Source organism: Cyprinodon variegatus, unplaced genomic scaffold (genome assembly GCF_000732505.1).
Source record: "Cyprinodon variegatus isolate N-32 unplaced genomic scaffold, C_variegatus-1.0 Scaffold157, whole genome shotgun sequence".
Lineage (NCBI taxonomy): Eukaryota > Metazoa > Chordata > Actinopteri > Cyprinodontiformes > Cyprinodontidae > Cyprinodon > Cyprinodon variegatus.
Genome location: NW_015150610.1, coordinates 1,198,068 through 1,208,461, shown reverse-complemented (window position 1 = coordinate 1,208,461; position 10,394 = coordinate 1,198,068). Strand labels below are relative to the sequence as shown.

Genomic DNA, 10,394 nt, shown 5'->3' with positions numbered 1-10,394 from the left:
CTGTGACGCCATCCTGGGGAGAAATATCAGCTGTGCTGCTGTGACATTGGCCTGTTTTTCAGTGTAGTCCTGTTTCTCTAACTGTGATTGCCTGGATGTGCTTTCTTTATCCTCTGACATGGGAGCTGGCTCAGAGCTCGTCTGCCTCGCTGTGTGTTTCCTAGATGGGGCCGCCTTTTACAGTCCCCTTTTATATCTCTGCTTCTGTCTCCCTGAACCCCAGTCGGCCTCGGCAGATGCCCGCCACACTGAGCCTGGTTCTGCTGGAGGTTTCTTCCTGTTAAAAGAGAGAGAGTTTTTCCTCTCCACTGCCACAACAAGCATGCTTAGTGTGAGAGATTGCCTTTGAGTCAATGAGTCAATGCAATCAACTGGTTTTCCTTAGATAGAAAACTTTGAATCAATTTTACTATATGATGTGGTAAACTGTAAAGTGCCTTGAGATGACGTGTTGTGAATTGGTGCTATATAAATAAACTGAAATGAATTTAACTTTATTGAAAATAAAGTGTTCTACGTTACTTGTGTGGCCAAGAAAAAATTGACGGAGCTGTGATTGTTAAGCCTGGTTTATGTTTGCAGCATTTTATTCCACCTTCAGCTTTACCTCATGCCTAATATTCTGTCGACTGTAGGGGTAAGTCTAGGGCATAGACTGAAAGCCACAGTACAGGTAGAAATAGCAAACAGAGCTGTTTCCAACATTTTCAAAGCCTCTTTGTTTCTTCTAAGAGTGAAAGTCATTTACTTCAGAGAATTGTTCACTGTGTGTCGACTGCAGTGATATTTATGGACCATATCTCCACGTGTTTACAAATTCCCTTCGGAAAATTTAGGCTGGGTGAAGAGGTGTGGATGCTAAAATAGGTAAAGTACAAATCACTTTTTATTAATGCTCAGTTACACTTCCATATCAGAGGGCAGGGCCTGACTCATTTCAGGTTGGCACAGGGCCACAGACCCTTCAACGGTCCTGATCGCAGCATATTGGCTACATAAGCGATGGCATACACCAGACAGAGCGCCTGTGCTCTCAGAGGCTGTGCAGCTTAGCTGCAAAGCTCCAATGTGGTAAGTTTTAGCTACAATATGAGTGCCCATGAAAACGTAACCAAACATCCCCATATTGAGGCCGTCCACGAAAATGTCTCTGACTTAGACATTTGATGAATAAAAAAAAGATTGCTGCCTGCAGACCGAGTAGAAACTCTTGTTGACTTAAATATTCACTTAGTCATATGACTAAAGTTTCAATGTCTATACCTGAGCTGCTAATCTTTGTAGCTTCTCAAAAGTTTCAATTGGCTGCCTCTCTTGTTAGTACTCTACACTTTTGGCCTGGCAGTTTAGGTGGGCAACTATGTCTTGATAGCTGTGTCATGATCTTTCCTTTTTTTTTTTTTGAAAATGGCTTGGACATCTTCAAAACTCAAGGCATTAAGATTATTTAATAAATTACCTCAGCTGAATGTTATCTGAGACCTGACTGCTATAACCCATACAGTAGTCCTCATGATGCTGCTCAGGCCTTCACATAACAGCAGGATTAAATTACACTTAGAAAATCTCTCTTTACTAATTAACTGACCCCTAAAGGCAATTGTTTTCATAGGTTTAGAAATGGTACTGACGGCACATATTAGTTTATTTTCCTGTGGGTTAAAGTACATTAAAAAAACCATTGTTTTCTGTTTACTTTACAACAATGCAGTACTTTTTAATGGTCTGTTACATTCAGAAACAACAAATTATTTTCAAGCTTGTATTCATAAGCTGAAAGAGCATGAAAAATGTACAGAAATATGAACTTTTAAGAGCATTTGGTTTGTTTCTTTTGGTTAAAGTATTATCACCTGAAACATTCCCCACAGTCCTATTTCAGTTTGAACTACAGAAACTTTCCTTTGACAATTCCCTTCACCTACAATAAATTCTGAGTCCCTGCTTACTGTCTCACAGACTTAATTCACCTGATCTTATCCTCTTCTTGTCCCTAGAGTTGAACTATAAAATTATGAGAAACCTTAAAGGAAAAGAGGCAGAGAAACTCCCCAACCTTCCACTTCCTTCATATCCCTCCTGGTATGTATGTCAGACCGCTTGGTGTTGGAGGTTTGGCTGGCTGGTGTTTGCTGGCAAGGTGACCGGACAGCTGGCTCAACCACCAGCTTGTCACTGTTCACTCCGAGAGAGAGAGAGGTTTTAGCCCTCATTCCAACTCCTCCTCTGTCCCCTCATCATCCTTCCAGCAGGGAATAGGCAGAGTGGACACAATGCTAGCCAGGGGAATACCAGCGGGCAGCAATAAAAAAATTGGAGCTGCTATTATGCACATGTACGATTTCCTAGCTGTCCATGCCACCCCAAGACTGAAAACAGGATTACATTCTCAAGGCACAGACAAAATAAATACTGCATGGCCTTTGGAAGTGGGATGAGAGGACTGACAATTTTGGCTTTTTTTTTTTCAGCCTCCAGAGTCTTTTTCCCATCTGTATCATTTAGCCCTGAGATGAACATTCGGCTTTACTTACATCCTGCGCAGTTTCTTGTAGGGAGAGAAGGTTCCGGGAGGAACAGACTTAATCCCATTTTGCTCCAGACGTCTGGAAGGGAGAAGAGAGGAGAGGTGACACAATTAGTTAACTAAACAATAGCTTTCTCCATGGCAACAGAGCTGAGTAATCACCTCTGACCCTCAGTGATTGGGCTGATTATATTAGAAAGGATCTATTTCGCAGTTGTAATCGGTCCAGGCACGCTGGAGTCATAACATCCACAGAACCAATAAACATTCTGAAAACTAAAGTGATGTGGAAAAGGACTGGAGGGGGAAAAAGCTCAATGCGCTTTGCGTGAGGGTGTTAAAGCTATAAGATGTATTTCTTCCTGATTTAACATTTACAGTTTCCATCGTGCATGAGCTCATGAAATCAATAATGATCTCACTTGTTCATGTGAACACTGTGGTTATCCTCTGGGTGCTTTGCAAAGTGTCCACTGAAATCTTTGCTGTTGGATAAAATATGACCTCTTAGAGTTTACTTTTTTCCTAGGAGCCCAGGAAAAGTTGATACGAACAGATTTTGACAAAGCTCACCATAAAAAACAACTGTCAAAGCTCAAAATTAATACACTGCCAAACATACATTTGGCCATCTTGAACATAACGGTAACAGGCTCTAATCAGCGTCAGATGGTCATACAGAAACAGAATCCCCTAAACCCCATTAGCATGGGCATGCATGTGTTGTTTCGGGCTGCTACTCAGGAACGAGTTCAACCTCCAGAACAAATCCCCGCTGTAGCGGGCAGAGGACTGTTTATCTGCAGGTCAGTTCACAGCTTTTAAAACTGTCCTTGCTGGGGCTTAGCAGGGCCCAGAGGAAGCCAGCTGCAGGCCTGTCTGGATTGTTCCAGCACTGCGCCTTCCTGCAGGGGGAACTGGCTGCAGACCAAAAGCACATGGGCCTGTGCGAGCCGCGCTCACCCCGCAGCCGCTAAGGCATCTAAATATCATTAGACTGCTATTTGTCGCCACAGAAAAATGGGGAACATTCTGAAATCTTCAGTAAGGTCGGAGACAGATTTAACCACCAGCTTCTTCAGTATTCAACATCTTGGCAGGGAATCGTTTCCACATGATTTAATTAGTCATTTCGGATTTAACTACATGCCTCTTAGGCCTCTTGTTTATGTCTACTCATGGGGGGGTAAATGTTTTGTTAGACTGTGGCCACAGTCATTTAGCAGTGTTAAGCTTCCAACATTTTTCAGGCAGGATTCCCCCCCCCCCAAAAAAAAGAGCATCCAGAGCCTATGCAGCGATATGGGAGTGCAATACACATACTTGGGATAGCAGCGACTCTAGACCACAGATTCCTGTGGTGGACAAGCTCCCCCGTTCTGTTTTTGTCTAGCTGTCCCAGTATGAAGTGACAACACTGTGGTTCTTCTGCCCTCCCCATGTGGCAGAGTGCTAGGCCAAGTGGCTTTAGCGCCTTCTCTCATCAACCCGTCTAACTGGTCCAAACCAGTCTGGCACTTTATAAAAAAGGGTTTCCATGTTGGTGTACCTATGTCCCGATGTGCCACGGTATTCTGGGTGTGTTCACTAAGAAAACGGTGAAACCATTAAAGTCTCACACCCTGAATCAATGATTCAGCTTTCCCATTGTTGCTCTTTGCAGATCGATGTAAGCAAGCAACTTAATCTTTGCAATCCATAAAGAAGTAACCTTTTCCATTTAGTAAAGGTAAAAAAACAACAAAAACAAAAAAACAATTCTCCTGGAGAAAGAAAAATCAATGGTTTCTATCCCATTCGTCAGCCTGAACATGTGTGTCTGCTTGTGAGTTGGTGTTTGTGTCAATCCAATCAGTTTTCTTCATCCTTTTCATCAGGATCTGAGCAGCGTTTTCATTATAGGGAAACCCATTACGCCTCTGGGTGTTCAACTGGTGTGTGCAGGAGTCAGAAATGAATGAAGGACCACAGCAGTGCAGATAAAAGGCAGGGGGGAAAGTTTTATGGCAGGGCTTGTCAGTGCAAACAGAGACTATGATGCATAATAATCCGCTGCGGTGGTGTTTAGGCTAACCAGATCTCATTTCACGAGAAAAAGAATACAAAGAACAGCTCGAAACCCCACATCCATAAACGCAGCACTCATTAGGGTGGAGGAAAAGGGGGTGGGGGGTTGTGAATTCCCAGATTTATACATAATGAGAGCAGCATGCATGCGTCTTTTGTTTGTATGCGATTTTGTGAGTAGCTCATTAACAAGGCATTGGGGCAGCGTTGATATGCAGCAACCTGCCAGCCTGTTACTGAAGCTGATTTTATAATGAACTTCAAGCACAGATCAAACCTGCTGCTTACTAAACCGACCCCCCTGCCCAACCTAACACTTTCTATTTTAATTTATTTCCACTCTTAATATAGCTCCATAAAATGTGCCCACAGTGATTTGGTGGGATGGTAAAAATCTTGAAAAAGAAAAAGAGTAAGGTAAAAAGTATCGTGGGATTTGAGGCTCTAAAGGATCTGACGGGCAGGGTAGAAGGACTGCAAATGATATGAGTGCTTGTCTTGTAAACGATAAATCAGGACACTGAAAGGTTTATAAGCAGGGCAGATTTAAGCATCAATTACATGTGGAGGGTACGGAAAGTTTAAAAATGTCAGTGCTCATCCGCTGTGCAGAGGATCTACTGTCAATAAAATGCATGCATGGGATATTCATCTTTCAACTGTCTCCCTGTTTATCCATTAGTTATGCTCACTGATCACAATTCCCATAGAAAACACTGATATACAGCGTCTTGCAAAAGCATTAATGTAAAGGAGAAAAACTTATTTTCTTTTCCTTTTTTTTTTTACAAATAAAAATCTGTGGTTTTTCTCAACCAGCTTTGTGCATCAAAAGTCTAAGCGTTCTTAAGTATCTTATAGCCTCTAAAACAAAAATTCAATCCAGGATTGTCCTTTGCGTAGCTTCCCATCAACTCTAACCAGCCTCTCTTTCCCTGCTGAAGGAAACATTCCCTCAGGGCAATGCATCCACCACAATGTTTCACTGGGAACACTTTGTGTTCAGGGTGATGCAGTTTTATTTTTCTGCTCCACCGCTACAGTTCGTCTTGGTCTGTCACTCAGAAGCACCCAAAAAAAACAATTACAGTTTGTGCTTGAAATGTATAACTAAGTTATATTTCTGTTACGGAGACCAAAAAAACATGGGAAAAAATGCATTTTTTGTATTTTTGTGGCTTGTGAACATATAAGGGCAGATATCAGTCTTGTTTAATTGCAGTGAGTCAAAAGGCAGGCGCTTTGAATACCTTTATATAACCTAACTTTCTATATAGTGGCATGGCATAGGTCGTTAGTCTATATGATGGGCACAAACAGAGCTGTGAATATTTGCTCTAAATGATCATATTTAGTGCACCAGTGCAGTAGAAATGGGTCAGGGTTATTGGGGAACATGGGATCTGTGACTTTCACACTAGCTGAGTATTTATAAACACACCCTCATGGGGACGAAGAGACCTAGAAACTGCCCCTCAGAAGAACATGCAACATGCTGGCTAGATTTTTTCGAATACCTCAGATTTTTCACTTTGGACATAAATCACAGTGTTGTGGAAGACTTCCAGATAGCCACTGGCATGAAATCTCTGATAGAGGGAGTAAAATGACTTATTTGAAAAGTTTAGCCATGCATTCCTGGGAATTACTCTACAGCATGTGGGCCGTGAACAGTTAATGCTAAGGCAGATGTTGGTGGACTGATAAACTGAAGGCGCGATGTTAGCGAGGGGGGTTTTGTGAAGTTTACAGCATCCCACGCTGATAAGAAGATTTGATTTCAGTCTAAGGTTTCTAAGTGAATATCTTTCTCCAAACATGAAACTGATGTCCTGGGAAACATGCTTAGAATAAAAAAAATCAGTTCAGATTATCATGATTACAAACCTTTCTTTCCTCAAAAAAGACAAGTTGTCAAATACACAAAGTCTGAAAAATGGAACTAATTAATTCCAGTGAGCTCAAACATATCCCGTGCATGTGTACACTTCACTTACATTTCTGACATGCTGTCTGGCAGATTGGCTGGAATAGCAGTTAGACCTTTCCCCCTGCAGTCCACTATGTTGTTACTGCAGGTGCACATGGCAGGGCAGGATCCTCCACCAGAACTGCATGGCTGCGGGCTGGAAGACTCCTGATGCCCTGCAGAGATAAAAACATAGGAAAAATTAGGTTTAAAAGAAGTGAGGTCAAACAGTACTAAAACATTCTTACAGAAGTTCATTGTTTTACATTGTCATAGAAGTACAAAGGAAAAATGGTTCCATTTTATGTTCAGGTTGGAGATAGTGCAGGCTTTGCTGTCATATATCACATGACAGCAAAGATATACATGGCTTACAGAAAAGAATTCCTAAAAATGTGGGATGTCTTTGTGTACAGCCCCCGTAAGATACACCTAATAACTGCAGTCTAAACAATTCCAAGGTTAGACAAGAGAGTCTCTTTACATGAACACCAGTAGTCAAGCACTCAAAGATTTGGGCTTTTTATTGAGGAGTGGCAGGAAAAAAAAAACAATTATGTAGGGTGACATTCTGGTGATATGTTTATGTACGGCCGTCCAATTTGCTCATCACCATTTCCACTTACCAGTGGTGAGTCGGACAAAGTGGAATCTTCTTTTGGAAAGTAAGCTTGTATGAGCGTTGCAAACAGCAACTTTTAAATAGAGCGTGAACAAGAAGAAATGGACTCTTGCATGCTCTCACAATTGTTTAATGGGCATTCCCTCTCTGGAGCTGGTACAGGGCTGTGCATGTGCATTTTTTTCACACTCCGGATCTGGATGTTTAGTTCTGATTTTGTTAAGCTTAAACATGGTTTTCTTTGCATGATTGTTCAGACCACTACTTAAACGCAGCCACAATCAGAGTCCTGTCTGAACGATTCACCTCCCCAACACAACTTGTATTTGCAGCAGGAGAGTGTAGACATAGTTTGTGGAAGTAATAACAGATGTTGGCATCTTTGTGTATCATAAGTTGTTGAACAACAGTAGCTGACAAGATTAAGATCACATCATTACAAGACAAAGAAAGACATTTTTGGCAACACAGTATTAAGTCAGTCACTGATTGTGCAAGTTATCCCATTTAGAAAGATGAGACAGGTCTGTAATTTCCATCATAGGTACTCTTTAATTATGGGAGACAAAAGAAAAAAAAAGATCCAGAGTTTATTTGTTATTTATGTAGAAAGAAAAGTATTTAGTCAATAACAAAAGTACAACTCAATACCCTGTAGTATAACCTTAGTTGGCAATGAAGAGATTAAACTTCACCATGTTTTTTCACACTGTAGCTGATATTTTGACCAATTCCTCCATGCAGATCTCCTCTAGAGCAGTGATGTTTTGGTGCTGTCACTGGTCAACAACTCCCTCTAAACGTTTTCTATGGGGTTGAGGTCTGTATTCTGGCTAAGCCATTCCAGAACCTGGAAATGCCTTTTATGGAACCATTTCTTTATTGTCTGAGCAATGTGTTTGAGACAGTTGACAGTTTCATGAAGACTCAGCCTCATTATATCTTCACTGTTTTCACTGATGGAAGGAGGTTTGGCTGTGTTAATCTTCCTTTAACACAGAGCAGTCAGGAAAACAACACTAAACCATGATGTTTCCATGCCCATACTTTACTGTCATCCATACACTGTCTGGCAAACTTCAGACAAACCTTGACTGTACTGGCTGAAGCAGAAGGACAGGCTGACTGCAGGATCCCACTGCAGGGTCCCTCTCAGCATAGTGTCACTAATGGCAGCCTTTTTTACTTTGGTTCCAGCTCTCTGCAGGTCATTGATCAGGTCCCTTTGTGTAGTTATGGGATTTTTGCCCACTGTTCTGATGAGCATTTAACCCCTTTGGGATGAGATCTTGCATGGAGCCCATGATCAAGGGAAATTATCAATGGTCTTGTTTGTCTTCCATTTTCTTACTATCCCTGCATGGTTGATTTCTTCACACCAAGCCGTTTTTTTTTTTTCTAATTTTGTCTGTCATAGTTGAAGTGTACCTATGATGAAAATTACAGACGTAAACTTGCATAATAAGTTGCTGACTAAAAAACCTCTGCCCTACTGTAAGAAAAAGAGAGCAGAGCTATTAAAAATGTGTTTTTTGTGGAGTAGTAACTGCTGGAGAGGAGTTTGAAAGAATGAGTTGTCGAATCCTGGAAGATGAAGCTGTTGCAGAACTGGAGAGCTTCTTCAGTGACAGACTGCTGCACCCTAAATGCACCAGGGAGCGTTATCACAGGTCCTTCCTCCCAGCAGCTGCTGGACTTTAGAACCACCACTGTTCCCCATAACCTCAATAAGTTGTTACATTCATGCTGATTTTGTAGAGTTTCTATCTTAGTCAGTTAAATAACATTCTACTGTCATTTTGCATTTCTGCTATTTTTCAAATATCCATTACTGTAAAAATGTCCATAGCTGAATATTGGTTAATTTTTTCACCAGGTGCACAGTTTTATATTGTTACAGTAAAACACTTTACAGTACAGTATTTTATTGTTTATCTTTTAACTTTTCACTAGTATGTTAGTCTTATATATTTTACTAAGGTCCACATTTGTGTGACAATTTTTTCTATTATCTTTTTGCTGCTGTAAACACTAGAATTTCCCTATTGTGGGACAAAAAAAAAAAAAAAATTAAAACTGATGGATATGCATCCAATTTAGAAGCACATATAGAAATGGTACAATTTAAGTTTATTTTTGGAGGTGAAAAACATTGGAATTGGGCCAGGGTTAGGGTTAAGGCAAGACCTCATATTCCTTATAAATGACGTAGGACGGGTCCAGCAGTACTCTCTATGCCTGCCTGAGTGAAGACTGCTCATAGATGGACTGAAGGGAGAGCTTTTTAGTCCTCCCATCACCTTCATAGCAGTGAGTTAAGTTAATACTAGAACAATAATAGTTAGACCAACAGAACAAGATTAATTGTTATAGTAACAGAAACTGTTTTCTTTTCAAGCTTCACATCTTCTTGTCCAAAACATTTTTCTCTTTTTTCAGCTGAACTGCAAATATGCAAATGTAAATTTAAACTACTATCTCACATTGACAGAAGTAAAAGAAATATTCTTTACTGTAAAAGTGCTGATTTCGCACAAAACCAATGGGAAAGAAAGTAGGTTGAATATCAAAGGAGAGTGAAGTTGGAGTGACAAGCTAAGGCTTCCCAATAATATCCATTGATCTCTTTTAAAAATCTTTTTGTAGAGTCTGTCTTCTGTTCCTAAAGGAACTGGTGCCGTTCTGCACATTCAGCTTTTTTCACAACCCCCATCACCTTACTCCCATTTGTTCAAAAACACTTCAACTTTTTCATTTGCATACAGAGCACACAGCTTATCATACTGTCTCCAGCTACCTGTTCAAAAAGCTGCAGGAATGTCAGCGGTGAGGTGAAGAAACCACCGACTCCACTTATGGTGCAGCATTTTCTCTTGTTAGTGTACTGAATATGACTATAATATTCTAACCCCATATAATAAGTAAAACAGACTTTTAAATGGCCTCATTTACACCACATCATAACTTTCAGACCATAAATGTTTGATCAGCTTCTATCTATTTCTGATCTTAAGCTAATAAAATGTTGATGAGGACAAAAGGAATAAGGGTGTTTGGATTCAGAGGTGTAAAGCTGATGAAATATGAATTATTGCAAAACTTTCCAAACAGAATCTATGAAACAATCAAAGGCTGCTTAGAAAGTACTTTCTCATGCTATTGGACAACATTGTTAACAAAGTTGAAAATCAGACATCATCTTTTAGGTA

At 40.5% G+C, this 10,394-nt stretch overlaps 1 protein-coding gene across 2 annotated transcripts in view; it reads right to left on the bottom strand.

Moving 5' to 3' along the window:
* The window catches only part of slit1 (slit guidance ligand 1), a 112,318-nt gene that overhangs the window by 30,468 nt on the left and 71,456 nt on the right, over positions 1 to 10,394 (bottom strand). For both annotated transcript variants that reach the window (XM_015377669.1, XM_015377670.1), the window contains exons 9-10: positions 6,592 to 6,739; positions 2,535 to 2,606 (exon numbers count right to left, since the gene is read on the bottom strand). In XM_015377669.1, the coding sequence (XP_015233155.1) occupies positions 2,535 to 2,606; positions 6,592 to 6,739 (220 nt within the window). The remainder of the gene's footprint in view (positions 1 to 2,534; positions 2,607 to 6,591; positions 6,740 to 10,394) is intronic.